Here is a 25,369-nt window from a genome sequence, read left to right on the forward strand (position 1 = left end):
GAGTGAGGGGACTGAGCAGGAGATCAATGCCATAACAGGTATCCCAGCCTTCAGATTCAGCACAACTGAGACAAGGTTTCCTAATCTTGGCTTTGCTGGCCTTGACCAATGAGGAATACCCCCAGTAAAACTATCAAACTTCAAACAAAGAAAAATCTGCTCTTAAAGGGCCCACACACAGATTCATCCATTCTGGAAACCAACACAAAAACACAAGAAAATTGCATAGTCCATTGGTAAAAGAGACTCAATTTCTCAGTTCTGAGTGCGTCTCAGAGAGGCAAGCAGTAGCTGGGACCACCCCCTCCAGGACTGAGCCACTGACAGCAGCCATTATTGTGACCTAGTTCAGTTGTGCTGACATGGACACTGGCAGACACTATTGGATTCCTTCCTCTAGCCCGTTAGTGCAGGGGTTTGTCCCGCCCACTAGAGCAGCGATTCAATTGATCACAGCCAGAGCAGGCAGCCCAAAGGACTGGCCCCACCCCCCAGCAAGCCCTCTGAAAACTTGTGGGCTGGCACAGGGCAAGTAGGTCTGCCTTGGTGGGGCATGCATGTGGGGCAGGCCTGCATTGATTAGGTGTGTGGGCCCACTGGCAGTGGGGCATGTTGGCTGCAGCAGACTCATGCTATTGGACATCTTAAACAGCCACACAAGGGATCTGCCCCACATTCCAATGCCTGAAATGATCGTGTGCTGCTGACCCTCGGGCCAGCCCCACCCATCTCCACTCCCAAGAGCCAAGACCACAGGGGGCCATAACAGAGGCCTGCAGCAATTGTGAGCCCCTGAGCCTAACAACCAGCCAAACTGGGGGCCTGATTCACCTAACAGCAAAACAGCAGCAGCTGTGTTCCATTAGACTTTGCAGCCAGCTGTACCAGGGCTTGCCCCACCCAATAAAGTGATCATAACAGCCACACACAGCTGAGCCTTCCAAACAGCTAGACTGGGAGCCAGCCTAGCCTACCCATGCACCATCAGCAAGGGCCACAAAAGAAGGGCACACTTACCCCACACAGGGGATACTCCTGAAACATTTGGAACAGGTGATGAGAGGGAAGAACATTGCTGGGCCCCATAAGTCATCTCTTACAGAAGGCCACATTTCCAAGATCAGGAGATGTAGCTGCATCTATCTAATACATAGACATAAGCACAGAGAAGTAGGCAAAATGAGGAGACAAAGAAATATGTTCCAAATAAGGGAACAGAGTAAATCCTCAGAAAAATAACTAAATGAAACAGAGATAAAGAATTCCTGACAAAGAGTGCAAACTAATGATCATAAGGAAACTCCCTAATCTTGGGGGAAGAATAGATGAATGTGGTGAGAATTTTAACAAAGAATTGGAAAATATGGAAAAGAATCAACCAGAACCAAAGAATACAGTAATGGAAAGGAAAATTCACCAGAGGAAATCAATAGCAGAGTAGACGACACAGAAGAATAGATCAGTGATCTGCATAAAAGAGGAGACGAAATCACCCAAGCTGAACAGAAAAAAGAAAAAAGAATTAAAAAGAATGAGGATGATCTAAGGGACCTCTGGGACAACATCAAGCATACTAACATCCATATTATAGGTTTTCCAGAAGGCAAAGAGAGAGACAAAGGGGCAGAGAACCTATCTTAAGAAATAATAGCTGAAAACCCCCCTACCCTGAAGAAGGAAACAGACGTCCAAGTACAAGAAGCACAGACAGCTCCAAAGGAGATGAACCTGAAGAGGTCCACACCGAGACACATTATAATTAAAACATCAAGAATTAAAGATAAAGAGAGAATCCCAAAAGCTGCAAGAGAAAGGCAACAAGTTATCAGCTATCAGCTGACTTCTCTGCAGAAACTTTACAGGCTAGAAGAGAGTGGTATGATATATTCAAAGTGATGAAAGGAAAAAATCTACAGCAAAAATACTCTACCCCGCAAGGTTATCATTCAGAATGGAAGGAGAGAGAAAAAATTTTCCAGAAAAGCAAAAACTACAGGAGTTTATCACCACTAAATTGGCCTTACAAGAAATGTTAAAGGGACTTATTGAAGTGAAAAAGAAAAAAACACAAATAAAAATAAGAAAATTACCAAAGAAAAAAAATCACTGGTAAAGGCAAATATACAGTAAAGGTAGTGGATCAATCACCTATAAGGCTAATATGAAACTCAAACAACAAAAGTACTAAAAATATCTATCTCTGTAATGAGACATTAAGGAATACACACACCAAAAAAAGAGGTTAAACATAGTATCAAAAGCATAAAATGTATGGAGAGAGGAGTAAAAGTGTGGGGCTTTTAGTAAAAAGTTAAACTTAAGAGACCATCAGCTTAATATATATTGCTATTTACATAGGTTATTATATATGAACCCTATAGTAATCACCAAGCAGAAACCTATAATAAATACACAAAAAATAAATAGAAAGGAACCCAAACATAATACTAAAGAAAACCATCAAATCACAAAGGAAGAGAGCAAAAGAAAAAGAAAGGAACAGAGAAGAACTACTAAAACACCCAGAAAAAAATGGCAATAAGTACATACTTATCAATTGCTACTTTAAATATCAGTGGACTATCTGCTTCAATCAAAAGACATAGGATACCTGAATGAATTTTAAAAAGACTCAGATGTATGCTGCATACAAGAGACACACTCTAGACCTAAAGACATTCACAAACAAAGCAAAGGGATGGAAAAAGATACTCCATGCAAATTGAAATGAAAAGAAAGCTAGGGTAGAAATACTTATATCAGACAAAATATACTTTAAAACAAAACCAGTAATAAGAGACAAAGACAGGTACTACATACTAATAAAGGGAACAATCCAACAAGAGGACATAACACTTTTAAATATCTATGCATCCAACATAGGAGCACCTAAATATATAAAGCTATTATTAACAGATATAAAAGGAGAAATTGACAGTATCACAATAATAGTAGGGGACTTTAACACTCCACTTACATCAATGGGTCATCTAAACAGAAGATCAGTAAGGAAACACTGGCCTTAAATGACACATTAGACCAGATGGACTTAGCAGATATATACAGAACATTCTATCCAAAAACTACAGAATATACATTCTTTTCAAATGCACATGGAACATTCTCTAGGATAGATCACATATTAGGCTACAAAACAACTCTCAAATTTAAGATCAAAATAATACCAAACATATTTTCTGACCAAAACAGTATGAAACTAGAAATCAACTACAAGAAGAAAACTGGAAAACTACAAATATGTGGAGATTAAACAAAATGCTACTGAAGAACAAACAAAGCCCAAAATCAGTAGAAGGAAAGAAATAATAAAAATCAGAGCAGAAATAAATGAAATAGAGACTAAAATGATAATAGAAAAGATCAATGAAACTAAAACCTAATTCTTTGAAAAGATAAACAAAATTGAAAAACATATATTAGACTTACCAAGAAAAAGAGAGAGAAGGCTCAAATAAATAAAATCAGAAATGAAAGAGGAGAAATTACAAAAACAACTCAGAAATACAAAAGATTATAGAAGAATACTATGAATACCTATACACCAACAAATTGGATAATGTAAAAGAGATGGATAAGTTCTTAGAATCATATTACCTTCCATAACTGAATCAGGAAGAAATAGAGAATCTGAATAGACCAATCACTAGTAAGGGATCAACACAGCAATCAAAAACCTACCAAAAAACACAAGTCTAATACCAGACAGCTTCTCTGGTGAATTCTACCAAACATTCAAAGAAGACTTAATACCTTTCCTTCTCCAACTCTTCCAAAAAATTGAAGAGGAGGGAGGCACTTCCTAACTCATTCTATGAGGCCAACATTACCCTGATACCAAAACCAGACAAGGACAACAGAAAAAAAGAAAATGATGGGCCAATATCAATGACGAACATAGATGCAAAAATCCTCAACAAAATACAAGCAAATTGAATACAACAATATATTAAAAATATCATGCACCATGATCAAGTGGGACTTGATCCAGTGATGCAGGGATGGTTCAACATCCGCAAATCGAACAATGTGATGCACCACATCAACAAAATGAAAAATACAAAGCACATGATCATCTCAATAGATTCAGAGAAAGCATTTGACAAGATACAGCATCCTTTTATGACAAAAACTCTTAATAAAGTGGGTATAAAAGGATAGTACATCAACATAATAAAGCCCATGTATGACAACATCATACTCAATGGTGAAACTGAAAAACTGAAAACTGAAAGCTATCCCTTTAAGAACAGGAACCAGACAAGGATGCCCAGTTTCACCACTCTTATTTAAGATAGTATTGCAAGCCCTATCCAGAGCAATCAAGCAAGAAAAAAAAATGGGATCCAACTTAGAAAGGAAGAAGTAAAACTGTCACCATTTGCAGATGACATGATTTTATATATAGAAAACCCCAAAGAATCCACCAAAAAACCAATAGGAATAATAAATGAATACAGTAAAGTTTCAGGATACAAAATCAACATATAAAAACAGTTGTGTTTCTATATACTAACAATGAAATAGTAGAAAGAGAAATTAAGAATACAATCCCATTTACAATCACAACAAAAAGAATAAAATACCTAGGAATAAATTTAACCAAAAAAGTGAAAGGCCTGTACGCTGAAAACTATAAAACCTGTTGAAAGAAATCAAAGAAGACACAAAGAAATGGAAAGGTATTCCATGTTCATGAATTGGAAGAATTAACATAGTCAAAATGTTCACACTTTCTAAAGCAATCTACAGATTCAATGCCATCCCTATTAAAGTCCCAACAACATATTTCACGGAGATAAAACAAAGAGTTCTAAAATTTATATGGAACAACAAAAGATCCCAAATAGCTAAAGGAATCATGAGAAAAACCAACAAAGCTGGAGGTTTTCCTGATTTCAAAACATACTACAAATCTATAGTCATCAAAACACCATAGTACTGGCACAAAAACAGACACACAGATGAATGAAACAGATCGAGAGCCCAGAAATAAACTCATACATTTATGGACAGATAATTTTTGACAAAGGAGCCATGAACATACAATGGAGAAAGGAAAGTCACTTCAAAAATGGTGTTGGGGGCAGGCCCAGTGGCATAGTGGTTAAGTTCCTGTGCTCTACTTCAGTGGCCTGGGGATCATGAGTTTGAATCCTGGGCGTGGACCTACACACCGCTCATCAAGCCATACTGTGGCAGCGTCCCACATATGAAATAGAGGAAGACTGGCATAGATGCTGGCTCAGCAACAGTCTTCCTTAAGCAAAAAAAAAAAAAAAAAAAAGAGGAAGATTGGCAAAAGATGTTAGCTCAGAGCCAATCTTCTTCACCAAATATATATATATACAAATATATATATATTTGTAAAAAAAAAAGGAAAAAGAAAAATGGTGTTGGGAAAACTGGACAGCCACACACAAAAGAGTGAAAGGAGACCATTATCTTACACCATAAACAAAATTAACTCAAAATGAATTAAATGCTTGAATGTAAGACCTGAAACAATAAAACTTCTAGAAGAAAACATAAGCATACACTCTTCGACATCCATCTCAATAGTATCTTTTTGAATACCATGTCTCTCCAGGCAAAGGAAACAAAAGAAAAAATAAACATACGGGACTACATAAAACTTAAAGGTTTCTGCACGGCAAAGGAAACCATCAACAAAAGGAAAAGACAACCTAACAATCAGGACATTTGCAAACATGTATCTGATAAGGGGCTAATATCCAAAATATACAAAGAACTCATACAAGTCAACCACAAAACAGCAAACTGCAATTAAAAAACAGGCAAAGGATCTGAACAGACATTTTTCCACATAAGATATACACATGGCCAACAGGCACATAAAAAAATGTTCATCATTAATTATTAGGGACATGTAAATCAAAACTACAACGAGATATCACCTCACACCCATCAGAATGGCTATAATTAACAAGAGAGGAAATAACAAGTGTTGGAGAGGATGTGGAGAAAAGAGAACTCTCATACACTGTCGGTGGGAGTGCAAACTGGTGCAGCCACTATGGAAAGCAGTATGGAGACTCCTCAAAAAATTAAGAATAGAACTACCGTATGATCCAGATATTCCACTTCTAAGTATTTATCCAAAGAACATGAAAACACAAATGCAAAAAGATATTTGCACCCCTATGTTCATTGCAGCATTACTCACAATAGCCAAGATTTAGAAACAACTTAAGTGCCCATCAGTGGATGAATGGATAAAGAAGGTGTAGTATATATACACAGTGGAATACTACTCAGCCATAAAAAATGATGAAATCTTGCCATTTGTAACAACGTGGATAGATCTTGAAGATATTATGCTAAGTGAAATAATTTAGATGGAGAAAGTCAAATCCCGTATGATTTCATTCACAGGTGGAAGATAAAAACAACAAGGGCAACAATATACAAACACATAGATACAGAGATTAGATTGGTGGTTATCAGAGGGGAAGGGAAGTAGGGGGAGGGCAAAAGGAGTAAAAGGGCACATGTGTACAGTGATGGATATAATTAGTCTTTGGGTGGTGAACGTGATATAATCTATACAGAAAACGAAATATAATGATGTACCCCTGAAACTTATATAATGTTATAAACCAATGTTACCTTAATAAAAAAAAAAAAAAGAACTCATTGTACATACCAAGAACTGATTGAGGGATGATGAGGAAGTAACTCTAGTGAATGACAGCAAAACTTTTGTTATAGGGAAAATATGATTGCATTGCATGTTATAATGGAAAGATTTACCATAAAATTACAAGGTTGTGAAATATATTTTTTTCTTACCGTGGAACGAGAAAATTTCTTTTTAAAGTTCTTCACACAAGGAGAAAAATGCCGTCTTCCGAAAAGATTGGCTAACACCACCACTAAGGTTTCCATCACATCCTCAGAAAATGTCTTTTGGCCTGTTTAAAATAGTTTAATTTTTCAAAACTTTATAGAACAAAATTCATCATTTTAGAAATACGCTGAGCCAGTCCTTAATATCTAAACTTAAACTTTCAAGGTAAGTCACATTTGAAAAAGTCACTTTCCAGATTTTTGGTGAACTTCTCATAAATTACAATTTTACTGTATAATAGTGCAGACTACTTGACCTCCTACTGACGTAGATTGTTGGTATCCTTGCATCTACTGTTAGCTGTAAGAACCTAAAAAAAAGAATAGCCATTTGTCCTGTAGCTCTGGAATTGCTCCAGATTCCATCATAGACTTCAAACATTCCCTTTGGTTGATCCGTTCCACTTAGTTTTTTCACTTCTGTTCAAAACCTGCTGACAAGTGAAGGCCTTGTGCTACTTTCCAAATTCCTTATCTGCCATTCAAGGCCACACGTTAACCTGCACCCACTGTCTCTTTGGCACATGTAACAGTTCAAAAAGAACTCACAACTGCTCCTATTGACATGCCACTGCTCCTGGTATTTTCCTTCCCTGGGATATTTATTCCCCACATTTGCATAAGCTCAAATCCTTGTAGTATTTTAGGGACTAAATCTCCTTAAGGGAAAACCTATGTCTGATTCCTAATTTTTAATCTTATCTTTTTCTGTGTGTTTTCCTCGTGTCTGTCACTTCCTGTTTCTCTTCTCTCTCTCTCTCCTTTTTTCTCTCTCTCTTTCTCTCTCTCCCTTTCCTTCATACTCCTTTCTCTCTCTCTCTGAAACTCTGTCTGTTTCCATACATTTCTTTCTGTATCTCTCTGTCAGTCGCTATTATTGTTTCTCTGTCTCTTTCTCTCTTTTCTCTTTTTCTCCCTCCTTTTCTCTCTCTCATTCTGCCTCTCTTTCTCCCCTCTCTCATAACTTAAGGAAAGAAAAAAGCATGAACAAGTAATAAGCACAGTTCCCTGACTACTACATGAATCATCAGGTCAACCAACAAACATTTTATGAGCACCTATTGTTTAGCGTCTCTATCCATGTTATACAGTTAAGTTTTTGAAGGAGATGTGGGGTAAAGGAGAAGTATAAGACAATAATGACTCTACAGTTTCCAGTTGGAAGAACTAGCTACACGGAGATCCAGAACAGAGGAGGAAGAATTTTCAGAAGACAGACAAATCTGATTTTGAGGTTCTTGTAGCAAGTTGGTGCCTAAGCCTGTAGCTCAGAAAAGAGATTTTACATTTAATTTTTATATTTATGTCTACATAACAGAATAGTTATAATTAACTTCAATTAATAAAGTCAATTTCACAAGATAAAAAGGCTGTAGATGTTGGAGTTATATCTTGGCGAAAATCTTCAAGCTGCTTTTAATAGCTGTAAAAGTTTACAAAAATTATTTTAATTTCTTCAGCCTCCAACTTTAGTCTCCCATATATTGTTTCAAGATTAATTTAGATTAAGTATGTTGTGTGTCTTATAAATTCCATGTCACAATAAAGACACTACACACAGTTTTACAGGCTAAAATGTATCCCTCCTAAAATTCACGTGTCGAAGTCCTAACTCCCAGTACCTCAAGATCTGACTGTATTTGGAGATAGGGTCTTTTCAAAGGTAATTAAGTTAAAATGAGGTCATTAGGGTGGACCCTAATCCAATGTTACCGGTGTCCTTACAAGAAGAGGAAATTTGGACACCAATTTTAAAGGGAAGACAATCCTTGTGAAAATACAGAAAAAAGATAGCCATCAACAAGCCAGAGAGAGAGACCTGGAACAGATCCTTCCCTCATGGCACTAAGAAGGAACCAACCTTGCCAACATCTTGATCTCAGACTTCGACCCTCCAGAACTGAGAAAATAAATTTCTGTTGTTTAAACCACTCAGTCTGTGGTACTTTGTTACAGCAGCCCTAGCAAACCAATACACATATCCAAATGTGTTCCCTCTTCTTTTCTCTTACCTGATTATCCACAACTGTATGATCGGTATAAGTACAGTCTGGAGAAACTTCCTCATGTTTCTTAAGGTTTTTCTTTATTTCCTTTATTTCAGCCTCCCATAGAATAATTCTTTGAATTCTAGAACTTGAATCTGAATTTAAAAAACTGAATATAAAATATCATGAAAATCAGTAAATATATTGATTGTAGCATGCATGTTCCTTCATTTTTTGAGTTTGAGGTTATATCTATAAATGCCAAGTGAGAAGGGTAATTCAAACCCAAAACATAATTAGCCCTACTAGAGGATATTCATCAGACCTTAATTACCTCAGTTGTCTATCAGCTTACCATTTAAGTATATTTTAAATATATGCATTAATATGTATTTAACAGGAAATAGAAAAATCTTCTGTATCTCTCCCATCTCTCATATCAACAAAATTCTTCTTTATTTTCTATGTCTAGTGGAATTATATTTTTGACATTAAATTAGGTGGAAAAATTCAATTTTCCTAAAAATTGCATACAAATTCAAATGCTTTATAGTAGAAGAAGTATAGAAAAAATGTATCTGCCAGATTTTCTTCTTTCTAACATATAGTCCAATTGATTTTTGACAGGTGCCAAAATTAGCTTTGAGAGCTGTTGGGGTACTTCTCAATCAATAAGTCATTGCTTGGGTGGAATGACACATAAAGGAAGAGTGACCAGCCTGCTGGGCCATCAGAACAGGCCTGTATCTATCATCTTGTATGAGAGAAACTGGCCGCTGGGCCACCGAGGCTCGGGCAGCAGAGATGTATGCAATGTCACTCTTTCCAGATTGAAACCTATCTGACCACCCCCATCTCAGAAATACAGCAGAAGCAGTCAGAAAAAAATAATTTATTGCATTATGGTTATTATTTCACTCAAGAGTGGGTAAGAACAAATGCTAGGAAAGAATCCTGAGTGAGAGTGAGAATTGTGTAACTATTACCATAATGAATTTTGTTTCACAGATTAATATACACATTAGAATTAAACAAAAATAACAGAGGCAATGCAAATCAAAACTACAATGAGATATCATCTCACACCCGTCAGAACAGCTATTATTAAAAAGACAAGAAATAACACGTGTTGGAGAGGATGTGGAGAAAAGACAACCCTCAAGCACTGCTGGTGGGAATGCAAACTGGTGTAGCCACTATGGAAAATAGCATGGAGATTTCTCAAAAAATTAAAAATAGAAATATCACATGATCCAGCTATTCCACTACTGGGTATTTATCCAAAAAAATATGAAAACGCTAATTCAAAAATATATATGCACCCCTATGTTCATTGCAGCATTATTCACAATAGCCAAGACTTGGAAGCAACCCAAGTGTCCATCAATGGATAAATGGATAAAGAAAATGAGGTATATATATACAGGGGAATACTAATCAGCCATAAAAAACACAAAATTGAGCCATTTGTGACAACGGGGATGGACCCTGAGGGTATTATGCTAAGTGAAATAAATCAGAGAGAGAGAGACAAATACCATATGATTTCACTCATATGTGGAAAACAAACAAACACATAGATAAGGAGAACAGATTGGTGGTTACCAGAGGGGAAGTGGGTGAAAAGAGGGAGAAAGGGATAAAGGGGCACATATGTATAGTGACAGATAAAAATTAGACTATTGGTGGTGAACATGATGCAGTCTATACAGAAGCTGAAATGTAATAACATACTTCTGAAATTTACACACTATTATAAACCAATATTGCACCAATAAAATAATTAGAAGCAAAAAAAATTTTTTTAATAAATAACAGAGGCAATTTCTTTACATGTTTGTCTGCTTTAAATTAAGATAATAAAGGCATAGAAATACTAAAATCATATTTCTTGAGTGTTACATTACAAAACCAATGTGTTAGTGAACTTGTTCTGACTAAGGTGTTTTATATTTTAATGGTGTCCTTTAAAGTGCATATAAGTATTTATACACTCTATTTTAAACAAATTTTCAAAATTACAATTTCTAAAAAATAAGTTATAATTTGCAGTTCTAAGATAAAAGAAAGAAGGAAGCTAACATAATCAATAAAATTATTGTAAAATATTGTATAATTACCAAAATACTCAGAAATCACCTCCTGCCCGTGCCCAGAAAAGTGAAGTATAATTAAATTAACTTGATGTGTCAGAGAACAAGAAAGAAGTCACATCATCACATTATAAAAACAAGTTGGAATTATAAAAACAGCTGAACATTCATATGTTTTGTTAAACATTTAATTCCACAATTCAAATAGAAATACTCACGCAGTATAGTTTCTCTTTTGAGACCTCATTGCTTTCCATAGTTTCTTGTTCAAAGTTTTCTTCTCTCTCTCAGAATTTGGATTATTGTGAGTATTTTGCTTTATTATCAAATTAGTAAGAAGTTGTGAAGCTGATGATTCCACTGAGTGAATGTTGTATCTAAATTTAAAATATGTAAGAATTTTTGATAATCGCATGTTCACATCAGTAGAGAGCTGTTTGCATTACTAAATAGAATTTTTGGCAGAAAGAACATTTGTTTGGGCAATATCATTCTCTGCCTTCCATTCATTTTGACCCTTTTGACTCCAAAGCAGAGCCTGTGTGAATGGGATCAGAATTTTCTAGACAGGTTAATTTTTAAATGATAAGTACAATAAATAATACAGTTAGGTAAGGGCTTTTAACAGATTAAAACTGCTCCCTTCTCCATTTTAAAACTCCCTATTTTAACATTTCTGAATATATATGAAGAATACACTAGTATTTTTTGTTGTTGTTACTTGCTCATTTTCACCTACGAAATACAGTTTGAGGTAAGAATTTTATTTTGTGGGGATTTCTATGAATATTTTTGTACTTCATCACACTTGGCTTAACTTTTTTATCTTTGCTCAAAATGTTTCCCGTTTACTAGAAGATAAAATGCAAATTTCTTTTATAGGCATTTGAAAGAGTCCAGAATTTGGTCTGAAATTACCCTTTTAACTATGAAATTTGTATATGGGGGTGGGTAGATGTATACATATAAATTTGCATAAATTAAACTAATCTCAAGCCATAGCTATTGTCTCTCTCTTTCATATACATATGATACATATGAGATAAATATATATTAGATATGAGACATATATATGACATATATAAGATACATATATATGAGATATATATACAATATGTAGGATGTATATGAGAAATACATATACTATATATAAGAGATATATATGAGATTATACATGATAGAGATAGAAAGTGATGATATATGTATATATCATATAAGTTTTTTTCATAATCTATTTTTCATTTGTTTGTTTGTTTTGGAAAAGGTCTTGTTCTGTTTCAAATGGAGTGGGATAAATTAGATCTAGGCTCAATGTCCTTCTCCTCTCCTCCCTGTCTAGCATGTCTATTCTTTGATACCTAACTCCTTTGTGAAAGTGTCTTTGACCACGCCAGCCAATTACATTCTCTCTTCCCACTAAACTCTAAAGCATTTAGTGTCTTTCTCACACATTTATTTAGTTATGTGTATATGTGTACTATGTTACATATCCTTTAGAGACAGACTATGCTTTACGTTAGTAATTTATTGCTTTTCCCGTCTATGTTCCCGGAGGTGACAAATATCTCTTCATATCCACTATAACACCTACAGAATGCCATGAACACTGAAATGTTTAGTAAATGTTTATATACTAACTAGTTACACTCTTGAATCTAACTGTTTCAGGGTCATGTATATTATCACTCTCTCAATGATTGTCAATTCCTTAAGGGCAACCATGCCACAAACTTTTTCTGCATCCTCCCCGAGTCCTTGGCCCAGCACCGAGGAGCAAAGTGAAATGATTTGAATGTGAACTCATTTCACCCATACAGATTGATTAAATATTTTGCAAAGAAAAAAATCAGCATTTTAAGTATAATGAAAACATGATTGCTAATTATTTGATGGCTCTGCTACTAACCTACATTGAACTTTTCTTTAAATGATCTGAAGGGAAAAATAGAAAGAGAAAACTAGCAGACTGTTTTAAAGCTTTTCTAAAATCTTTTCTTCTCAGTGAAGGGTTTAGATGTAATCACTTTTGCATAGTATGCAAAAGTGTGAGGTCATGGGCCAGCCCCGTGGCTTAGCGGTTAAAAGTGCGTGCGCTCCACTACTGGCGGCCCGGGTTTGGATCCCGGGCACGCACCGACGCACTGCTTCTCCGGCCATGCTGAGGCCTCATCCCACATACAGCAACTAGAAGGATGTGCAACTATAACATACAACTATCTACTGGGGCTTTGGGGAAAAAAAAGGAGGAGAATTGGCAATAGATGTTAGCTGAGAGCCGGTCTTCCTCAGCAAAAAAAAAAGAGGAGGATTAGCACAGATGTTAGCTCAGGGCTGATCTTCCTCACCAAAAAAAAAAAAAGTGTGAGGTCATATGTGTATGTGTGTATGCATGTGTGTGCTAGAGTACATGCTCTTTTTTGGCAAATTTACCATCTAGTTTTATCGTTTTTCCCTTATCTTACTTTGATGATATGTAGACTTTTTCTAACAACTTATGGACCAGAGAATTCTACTGTACTAAACTACACATTCAGATTTTGCAGTGTAATTTTTTTTTTTTTTTATAATTTTATTTATTTTTCCCCCAAAGCCCAGTAGATAGTTGTATGTCATAGTTGCACATCCTTCTAGTTGCTGTATGTGGGACACGGCCTCAGCATGGCCGGAGAAGCGGTGCATCAGTGTGCGCCCAGGATCCGAACCCGGGCCGCCAGCAGCGGAGTGCGTGCACTTAACCACTAAGCCACGGGGCCGGCCCCTGCAGTGCAATTTAATGAGAGGTCTTCCTTCCTCTCATACTATACCCAACTTGGTATAATAAGCATGACTTCGACACAATAGAATTAAAATTCTCCAAAATCCTACTAAAATGAATGAATCAGAATTTATATATCCTTTCTCAATTATTCTTTTCAAAAGTCTTTAAAATTCATACAATATGAAGTATAATGCTATCTATAGAAAATATTACTTACGAAAAAAATATTGCAGGCAGCCTATCCATTTCTTTAAGTTTTTCCACAAAGCAGGGAAACATTCTTCGCTTTTCATTCTCTGAACTGTCAAAAGTTTGAGGCTTAAGGTACTTCAGTAACTGATTTACCTGAATAAAATTATCATAAGTAAAAGGTAGATCATAAAATATTTGTGACTGTGAAGAAAATGTAATAAAATCAGCTGACATTTGAGACTGAAAATCAAATCAGGAAAACTTAGTACACTTTTATGGGGGAAATTTGGGAATTATATCTAAATCATGCACTAAATGTTTTTAAATAAAACTAAAACCTGAGAAAACTTGAATGATATATTTCTACAATATTCTCATAAGTCTATGTAATACCACAGCATGGTGTTTATGGAAGGGAACAGAGACTGTCATAAATTGATGTTGCTTATTAACACGGTGAATACAGAGTACAGTACACATGACATCAGTATAAAAAATAAAATATAGTTAATGTGCTCAAAATTCTACTAATACACATCAGAGATTATATGTTCTCTCAAATTTGTCATGCAAATTTATCTTTCAAACCAACATTGAAAGTGAAAGGTTGAGGAGGCTACTAATAATTAAGCTAAAACAACAGGTGCAGGGGCTGGCCCAGTGGTGCAGTGGTTAAGTTCGGCACCCTCTGCTTTGACGGCCTGGGGTTCCCAGGTTTGAATCCCAGGCACTGACATACACCACCCATCAAGCCATACTGTGGCAGCGTCCCACATGCAAAATAGAGGAGGATGGGCACAGATGTTATCTCAGGGCAACTCTTTCTCAAGCAAAAAAAGGAAGATTGGCAACAGGTGTTAGCTCAGGGCCAATCTTCCTCACAAAAAAACCAAAACCAAAAACAGGTGCAAACTTGAGTTGTCCTGGGAAAATGATGAAACATGAACAAATGAAACTATTTAAAAGCATAATTCAGCTAAATCTGCAAGTGTTTAGGAAAGCGGCCCTGAGAGACATAACAAATGAACTATTGATGCAGATGATCTACAAATGTTGAGATTAAGGCAGTGTGTAGTGAAATAGAAGCTCAAGGAGGAATGAAACACTAAGGGAACTGTTCCAATATTCCAAACTATACATATATTTTCTTACCTTTTTGTTTATGGCTAATAACTCAATTTATACATAATAAATAAATCAAGCATAATATACATTATAAAAATCATATACATAAAAAATCAAATACATCATAGAAAATCTATCATATACATCATAAAAAACTCCATCGTCTGCTTCCCTCTATTCCAGCAGCTGATTCAGCCTGAAGAAGCATCTCTCAGAGCCATGTGCAGCTATTATAAGGTAGATGTTATTCCTCTCCACAAGAACCTGGTGATTCAACCTTCCCCGGCCTGAGCCTATGGCCTGTGAGATGATTCCTATGAGGCCTCAATATCTCTGGCTTCAGTAAAAGAGGCAGAATGTTAAAGAAAATTGCTGTGGTGAAGCTTACTCTGCCTTTAAATACAGAATGTTGTTTTTTTAATGATATTTTTGCTCAATATTTTGAGAAAAAAATACATGTGCTTTCATCAGTGGACATTCTATTCTACGGGTAAAAAGGAACAGAAAGAGATATGTGAAAAATGCCAATAGAATTTCCTGAAAATTATAGCAATCCTTTAACTGTGTATCTGAGGCTTCAGGAGTGTGAGAGAAATTCTCTACGGACAAAAAACTGAAAAGCAGGTGTTCTGCTTCTGTTACAGCAGAATGAGTTTCTATTGGACTCGACCTTCTTGCAGATAACGACTGTAACTTCTGGGAAGAATACAACAACATAACAGTGGCCTGAAGTCATTGAAGAGTGAATAAAAGCAGACAGATTCTGGAGGAGAGCTTACAGAAAAAGCTCACAGAAGGAGTGGAAAACCCCACTATAGTGGCTTTTAGCCTGGGGACATGTGGAGAAGCCAAAATGTTGATAAACCTTCTCTCTTCCCCATCCACAATCTTCTTGTCTGAAGAAACAGAAAATAAAGCTCAGAACTACAATAACCACTAAGAAGTGAGAGGAGAATCCCAGAAAGGAGAAAAATAGAAAATGAAATCCCTAAAATTTGTGAATAAACTAGGCCCAAATTTGTGTGACTACCGACCCACACACGTTAAAGACAAACTCCGTGCAGCCTAACAAAGGATGAATCAAATGAAGATTTTAGGTGTCACCTAAAGACAGGATTTGTCATTTGAGTTTAAGTTAATTGCCTCCTAAAATAAAAGTTAAAGGAAAAAAAAAAAAACTCTTCAGAGGATTATAACAGAATCCAGAATCCCTGCAACATACCATTCTATTGTCCAGAAGACAATCCAAAAATAATGAACATATAAGGAACAAGGGAAAAATGACCCCTTCTCAAGAGGAAAGTGGGGCTGGCCCCACGGCTTAGCGGTTAGGTGCACACGCTCCACTACTGGCGGCCCGGGTTGGGATCCGGGCGTGCACCGACGCACCACTTGTCCATCCATGCTGAGGCGGCGTCCCACATACAGCAACTAGAAGGATGTGCATCTATGACATACAACTATCTACTGGGGCTTTGGGGAGAAAAAGGGGAAAAAAAAAGGAGGAGGATTGGCAATAGATGTTAGCTCAGGGCCGGTCTTGCTCAGCAAAAAGAGGAGTACTGGCATGGATGTTAGCTCAGGGCTGATCTTCCTCACAAAAAAAAAAAAAAAGAGGAAAGAAAATAAACACAAATCAGCACAGGGAGTATAAAATGTTGGAATTAGCTGACAAGGATTTGGAAGCAGATAATAACCCCAGAATTAGAAGCTCTGAAAAAAATAAATAAATAAATCCACTGCCAAGAGAGCAAAAAGTGGAAGGGACATGGCTAAGAAAATAAGCTACAGGAGTAAGAAAAAATACAAAGGAAAAAGAAAAGAAGAAATTTTGAACCATGAAACCTACAATGTAAGTTCTTCCTGAACATAGAGAAACTAAACTTTTTGAAGAAACAGCCTTCCATGCACTACAGAAAAAAAATTATTATAGATGCCAAGACAGGATAAAAGGTTGTTACTGATTCTAAGAATAGAATATATTAAATAAGGCTTGTTAAATATCTTTTGAGAGGTACCTAAATTTATAATTAATAAGTGTTGACATTCACATCAGTGTAAATTATAACACTAATCAAAGCCATATCAAACCACAAAGAAATGATATGACTAAAAAAGAGAAATGACTAAGTTTATCTAGTAAAATGATTGGTATAAGACAATATTTATAAACCATCCTTCCAATTAAAAATAACGAATTTGAAATGAAAATGATATAGCAAGAGAAAAATCTGGCCACATAAATACAGATTGAAAGCAGAATTTAGTTTACTATACCATGACTTGTGATATCATAGGATACCTGGTAAAAAAATAAAATTGAGATAATTTTCTTCATTTGTTCATTCATTTGATATCCTCTACATGCCTACTGGTCTACCAATAATATTTTTAACAGAATATCTAAAATAAAGAGTTTAAGAAAAAGAAATATTTTAAACCAAAATCTAGGTGGAAAGAGTATAAAATGACCAAACAAACATTCAATAGATGAGAAAAGGATTTCCATGTTAGGAGTAACACAGCTTGTTGCCGTGAAGCATGTCATAAGCTCCAAGGGAAGGAAATATATGGGCTAGTGCCTGCTGGAGAGGGTATTGGATGGAACTAATTGGAGCCTAGGGGTTTGCCACCTCTTTGGAGATGGCGAAGTAAGAGGACTAAGTAAAATTAAGTTTGATCTGGGCTGGCATCTACAACCAAGGGTGTTGAAAACCAGATAATGGCAATGGTAGACCAAAGATTCTCAAATCTGGGTACACATTAAAATTACACAGAACATTGTTTTAAAATTCCCGTACCACAGCCCTATGCAAGGCCAATCAAATCAGAATTTTTGGAGATGAGACCAAGCTCCTTAGACAATTTTAAAAAGCAGCTAGTGTTGAAAACCTGTATTAATATAACAGTAATTCTTGACATTAGATGGTTTTCAGACTTGCTGATCAGGTAGTCTGCCCAAGTCAATGTGTAATTGAAATTTAAAAAGAAAAAATGGATTCTTCCCCACATGGAATGAGAAGGTGAGAACTAGGGATGTATTGAAATCCTGCTTCCATTACCTGAGACCATGCTGATCAAAAAATGATCACATCTTGACCATGATACAGGGCCCCAAGTGATCCAAATTATTTGATATTACATGTCAGCATGTGTGAAAGAGTTTATTCACATTCCTTTCCTTCTAATGGTTCAGTGAATAGCCCTGGTTAACTTTGGGCAAGTGCCACTGCTAGTGCCATTGAGATATTGTAGTGCTCATTATCAGGAAGTAAAGTATCATTGGGATTTTTTATCATCAGAAAATAGGAAAGTCAAAGAATAGAACTTAAAGTAAATAAGATAAATAATACTTAAAATCTCCTCTATCTATCCAGTTTATTGGCGACAGAGAGAAACTGGGCATCTACCTATCCAAACAAGTAAATAGACAAAAGATCTTCCTTGGGAAAATATTGGAGTAGAAAATCGGGGTAATGACCCAGTGGTTTCAGAAATCAGAGAAGTCCTACCTTTTATGAAAAGAAATAGCCCAACCTAGATTTAACTGTCTGAAATGCAGATTCAAAAAGGACATGGTTCCAGCACATGTGGGTTGTCCAGCTAGAGCTCAAGTAATGATTTTCCGCATTTTTCCACATCTAGCTAACTAAATATAAGGTAGAATTGCAATGCATGGTAATGGGATATCCATCTTCAAATCCTCTAGAGCTTTATGTGTGATTCTGCTGAACCTAAATGAAAAAGCCAGATTCATTTTATATTAATCTTCTATTTAAATAGATCCTAAATGGTTTTAACTACCTTGCTTCGGTCCAGCTGAATCCAATGAATCATTTCCTTTTTCAGTTCTTCTTCATATTTCTTGGCATCTCCCCTCGTGATGACTACTTTATTTTTGAAGCAGCTGAATTCTTCAGGTTCTAACTCCTTGAAAATGAAGAACCACAAATGTCAAGAAAAATGAAGTTATCATCCTTTCTAAAGTTTTCCATATACACCACTATGAAATAAATCTCTTAAGCAGTCAATACCCACTCATACCCAGTTATAGGATTAACTGCATATAGACTGACAGTTCTGTTCTCTATGGTTGCATATTATCCTCTTTTCATTAGAACCTACCAATAGATAATTTTCTTAATATTGCATTATCTTTAGAGATAAAAGAATAGAAAATTTCTAAAATGTTTCTTTAAACATACATATTTTTCTTACTATGGCAAGGCACTATTCTAAACATTTTACAAATAACAATTCAGTTACTCTTCATAATAACACTACAAAGTGCATATTATTATCCTTTTTGGCAAGGAAAAAAACAGATATATAGAAAATGTAACTAATTTGCCCAATTCTGAAATACCGTGGCTCTGGAGTTTATACTCTTAACAATGAAATATGTTGCCTTTATCTATGCCAGAATAAATACCATTCATGAATTTGCTCATTATTGACGGACTGCCATAGCCAAAGAACTAGAGCTGTCAGTCATCGAATATATATATACACACACCTGCATTCTTGGCCATTCTGGCCAAACATGTACCATAGCATCATAAAGCAGTATGCTTTCCCGAGGAGAAAATCCAAGGTCTGAAGGGATTCCATATTTCTCTATCTGAAAACCATAAAATACAAAATTACTAATTTTATATCCCATAAGCAGATTTTTAACAATCTGGATACATACTCATTTTCCAAAGTGGTTTGTACTTACATGATTGGCTGTAAGTGCAGCACATGGGCGATAGTGTTCAATGAGAAAGTCATTACCCTTTAGGGAACACACATACTTTTCCAGATCATTGTATCGCTCTTTGTACCACACTGTGAAATACAGGAATGAAATGATCATTAAGATCTTTTTCCTTTCAAAACAATGATGTAATTCCGATTTTACGATTACAAGTAGGCCTAGGGAGACCTATGCATGAATCTATTGTCAATAAAACACTAGAAACAGTGCTGTGCATTGGGAAGAACCTTGAAAGAGGATTCAGTGTACCTATACTATCGATCTGTGCTTTACTTCTTCTGGTCTGAATCTTCAATTATAATCTATTATTGCTTCTCAGTTCTTAGTATTTAATTATGATTTTATAATTTATTTCTTTGTGTATTCTTATAAATCATGACTTTGTGTAATGGGGCATGGGATAAATAAATAGATATAGTTATACAATTATTTAATTATAAACATTAGGTTTCACTATTAGAATTATTATTATATTATTTCTTTGTCTTTGAGAATAATATTACCAGGTCACAGAAATTATGTGTCTTCTTTGGTCCCTTGTCCATTTCTTTTAAAATCTAGGAAGCTGATATCCCAAATGTCTCTATTAATATTGCATTAGGATTTATTTTTTCTCAGCAGTTATCACTACCTAACATGCTTTTTATTTTCTTTTATTTTTAAATGTATTTATTATAAATCTTATTTAATCTCTACATCCACATTAAAATTTAAGCTCTGTGAAAGCAAGGAGTTTTTTTCCTATTATATCCCTAAGGACTAGAATGGGGTTTGGCTCATGTTAGGCACTTTAATATCTGTTAAGTGAAAGCACGAATGTCACATATGGGGATCTGCAACTTTTGGTTGGAAAATAGCCATAAAAATATGATTTTATACTAATGCAGAGATTTCTCATGTAAATAGTCACAAGTGTAAAAGATATAGCAACATTCATCAATTCGGTAGTAAAATTTTTACAGTACATTTAAAAATTAAGGCATTATGACATGGATAAAAACAAATATATATATTATATGTAATATTATCTATTTACTTAAAAAATATATATATATATATAATATGTAGTACTCTCCAAAGAAAATAAGGCATATAAAAAATACTTATATTAGAGAGTAGGAAATGTCATAATGTAGGACATACTATGGCACTTGAACTGAAAGAATTAAGGTAGAATTTGAGCTGTGCCTCTAGACAATATCTTTTAAATAATGAATAGATAGATAGATCGATAGATATTAGATGTATAGCATAGAACTAGACCACAAATGAAATAATATATTTTGAAGCAAACATTTTCCAGTGAGCCAAAACTGCCCTCTAAATACCTTTTTACCCTTAATTTTTTCTTAAAGAATAGAAAGTGAAACAGTTATCCTTGCTATAATTCTGTCCTTAACCATAATGTAGTGTGGCTTTTCTATTCTCTTTCTTTGTTCTTTCTTCGAAGCTTTCAAGGCATTTTGTGATGAACCAGAATTTTCCGATGTACTCTCAACATGTTGCCAATATCTTTTAATTAACACCAACCACCTAGTTATAAAAAAAGAAAGTGTTATTTTCACAGAAAAACAAATCTATAATATCATTGGTTTTCAAAGAAAAATTATTGAAAACTGATAAGGGAATAAAAATCTTCTCTAAACTTTGAACATATTAAAATTATATTTATATTTTACATTATACAATCACATTTATATTTTAGTTTAGCCAATACACTCACCTGGAGCCCTGATTTTTGCAACTATTGCCCAGGCAAGAGCTCTAGATTGCCAGGCTCTGGTGACCAGTGGAGTTTATGCTTGCAATTCCACAGGACTCTATATATTTGCATACTTTTAAAAGCGATTGCCTGAGAGTCTGGCTTCCAGCTCCCAGAATCTAGGCGCTGAGTTCCTCCTCTTTGGGACACTGACAGGTCTTAGCACATCCTCAACTACCAGGAGGTATTAAAAATATAATAAGCTACTTGTACAAGCACAGAAGTTTGAGAGACAAGCAAGAGCTGGGGCGGGGATGAATAACAAGGTTCATCGTCTACACAAGACCACTCCTTCAAGACTAGAAGAGGTGGTTGTTTCATCCACTATATAGAAACCAACAGAGAGCCAGCAAAATGAAGAAACATGGGCATATGTTCCAAATGAAAGAACAAATTAAAACTCAGGAAAAAACCTTAATAAAACAGAGATAAATAATTTACCTCATAAAGAGTTCAAAGTAATGGTCGTAAAAATGCTCACGGCCCTGGGGAGAAGAATGGATGAATACAGTGGAAACTTCAACCAAGTGATGAGAAATATAAGAAAGTACAAAATAGAAGTCACAGAGCTGAAGGATACAATGACTGAACTGAAAAACATACTAGAAGGCTTCAACAGCAGACTAAATGAAGCAGAAGAAAGGATCACTCAACTAGAAGACTAGGCAGTGAAACTCACTCAATCAGAGCAGTAAAAAGAAAAAATAATGAAAAAAGGTAAAGATAGCTTAAGGGCCTTATGGGACAACACCAAGTGAAGCAAAATTCACATTATAGGACTCTCAGAAGGAGAAGAGAGAGAAAAAAGGGCAGAAATCTTATTTGAAGAAATAATGTCTGAACCTTCCCTAACATAGGGAAGGAAATGGACATCCAGATCCAGAAAGCCCAGAAAGTTCCAAATAATATGAAGCAAAAGAGACCCACACCAACACACATTATAATTAAAATGTCAAAAGTTAAAGACTGGAGAGAATATTAAAGCAGCATGAAAAAAAAAAAAATTTGGTGCATACAAGGGAATCCCCATAAGGCAATAAACGGATTTTTCAACAGAAACTATGCAGGCCAGAAGGGAGTGGCATGATATATTCAAAGTGCTAAAAGAAAAAACTTCCAACCCAGAATACTCTTCCCAGCAAAGATATCATTTACAATTGAAGGGGAGGTAAAGAGTATTCCAGACAAATAAACCTAAAGGAATTCATCACCACTAAACTGGCCTTACAAGAAATGTTAAAGGAACTCTTTTAAACTGAAAAGAGATGGTGCTAATTAGTAACAAGAACATACATGAAAAAGTAACTCTCACTGGAAAGATAAATATATAGTAAATGTAGTGAATTAATTACTTATAAAGCTAGTATAAAAGTTAAAAGACAAAAATAACCATAATTACAATAATTAGTTAAGGGACACACAAGATGAAAAGATATAAAATGTGACATCAAAAACTTAAAACATGGAGAGGAGAGAGTAAAAATGTTGATCTTTAGAATGGGATCAAACCTAAGTTGTTATCAACTTAAAATAGACTGTCATAGATACAAGTTGTTTGATGTAAGCCTCATGGTAATCACAAAGCAAAAACCTACAGTAAATGCACAAAAGATAAAGAGAAAGAAACATAATCATACCACTAAAGAAAGTCATCAAACACAATGGAAGAGAGCAAGAGAAGAAAAAAGGAACAGAGAAGAACTATAAAAACAGCCAGAAAGCAATTTTAAAAATGGCAATAAGTACATATCTATCAATAATTACTTTAAATATAAATGGACTAAACTCTCTAATCAAAAGACATACAATGGCTGAATGGATAAAAAAAACAAGATCCATATATATATATACTGCCTACAAGAGACTCTGTTTAGATGTAAGGACATACTCAGACTGAAAGTGAAAGGATGGAAGAAGACATTCCATGCAAATGGAAACCAAAAGAAAGCTGGAGTTAGCAATACTCATATCAGACAAAACAGACTTTAAAACAAAGACTGCAATAAGGGACAAAAACGGGCATTTTATAAAGATAAAGGTGTCAGTCCAACAGGAGGTTATAACATTTGTAAATCACCTAAATATATAAAGCAAATATTAACAGACATAAAGGGAGAAATAGACAGCAACACAATAATAGTAGGGGACTTTAACACCTCACTTAGATCAATGAATAGATCATCCAGAAAGAAAGTCAATAAGGAAACATCAGCCTTAAACAATATGTTAGACCAGATAGACTTGACAGATGTTTACAGAACATTCCATCCAAGAGTAACAGCATACACATTCTTCTCAAGCACACATGGAACATTTTCCAGGATAGATCATGTGTTAGGTCACAAAACAAGTCTTAATAAATTTAAGAGGATGGAAATCATCTCAAGCATCTTTTCCAACCACAGTGGTATGAAACTAGAGTTAATTACATGAAGGAAACTGGAAAATTCATGAATACATTGAGATTAAATAACATGATCTGAACAACCAATGGATCAAAGAAGAAATCAAAAGAGAAATTTAAAAAATACCTTGAGACAATAAAAAATGGAAATGTAACATATCAAAATTTATGGGGTACAGCAAAAGCAGTTCTAAGAGGACAGTTCATAGCAATAAATGCCTACCTCAAGAAGCACGAAAAGTCTCAAATAAACAATCTAACATTATAATTCAAAAAACTAGAAAACAAAGAACAAACGGAGCCAAAGTTAGTGAAGGAAGGAAATAAAAAATGAAATAAAGACTAAAAAGACAATGGAAAAGATTGAGGAAATTAAAAGCTGCTTCTTTGAAAAGATAACCACAATTGACGAACTTTTAGCTAGACTCACCAAGAAAAAGCAAGAAAGGACTCAAATAAATAAAATCAGAAATGAAAGAGGAGATGTTACAACTGATATAACAGAAATACAAAGGATCGTAACAGCCTACTATGAACAATTATATGCCAACAAATTGGACAACAGAGAAGAAATGGATGAATTCCTAGAAATATAAAACCTACCAACATTGATTCATGCTGAAATATAGAAAATCTGAACAGACCTATTACTACTAAGGAGATTGAATCAGTAATCCAAAACCTCCCAACAAACAGAAGACCAGGACCAGATGGCTTCCCTGGTGAATTATACCTAACATTCAAAGAAAAATTAATACCAACCCTTCTCAAATTCTTCCAAAAAGTAGAAGAGGAGGGAACTCTTCCTAAGTCATTTTATGAGGCCAGGATTCCCCTGATACCAAACCCAGACAAGGATGTTAAAAGAAAAGAAAATTACAATATTCCTGAGGAACACAGATGCAAAAATCCTCAACAAAACATTAGCAAACTGAATTCAACAATACATTAAAATAATTATCTACTACAATCAAGTGGAATTTATTCCAGGGATGCAAGGATGGTTCAGCATCTGCAAATCAGTCAATGTGATACATCACATTAACAAAATGAAGGGTAAAAATTATATGATCATCTCAATAGATGCAGAAAAAGCATTTGAGAAAATTCAACATCCACTTATGATGAACACTCTCAACAAAGAGGGTATATGGGGCCAGCCCAGTGGCGCAAGCGGTTAAGTGCACACGCTCCACCACGGCAGCCCGAGGTTCGCTGGTTCGGATCCCAGGTGTGCACCGATGCACCACTTGGCAAGCCATGCTGTGGCGGCATCCCATATAAAGTGGAGGAAGATGGGCACAGATGTTAGCCCAGGTCCAGCCTTCCTCAGCAAGAAAAAAAAAAAAAAAAGAGGAGGATTTGCAGATGTTAGCACAGGGCTGATCTTCCTCACACAC

The 25,369-nt window shown here is 35.3% G+C and overlaps 1 protein-coding gene across 1 annotated transcript in view; it reads right to left on the bottom strand.

Annotated features, from left to right (window-relative positions):
* LOC131411195 (probable ATP-dependent RNA helicase DDX60) overlaps positions 1–25,369 on the bottom strand; it is an 81,480-nt gene that overhangs the window by 16,263 nt on the left and 39,848 nt on the right. The window contains 9 exon segments of the mRNA XM_058549823.1: positions 6,832–6,953; positions 7,157–7,199; positions 8,901–9,045; positions 11,188–11,346; positions 13,945–14,072; positions 18,849–18,974; positions 19,561–19,665; positions 19,765–19,908; positions 21,204–21,336. Coding sequence (XP_058405806.1) covers positions 6,832–6,953; positions 7,157–7,199; positions 8,901–9,045; positions 11,188–11,346; positions 13,945–14,072; positions 18,849–18,974; positions 19,561–19,665; positions 19,765–19,908; positions 21,204–21,336 — 1,105 coding nt within the window.

This window comes from Diceros bicornis, chromosome 11 (assembly GCF_020826845.1).
Source record: "Diceros bicornis minor isolate mBicDic1 chromosome 11, mDicBic1.mat.cur, whole genome shotgun sequence".
Classification (NCBI taxonomy): domain Eukaryota; kingdom Metazoa; phylum Chordata; class Mammalia; order Perissodactyla; family Rhinocerotidae; genus Diceros; species Diceros bicornis.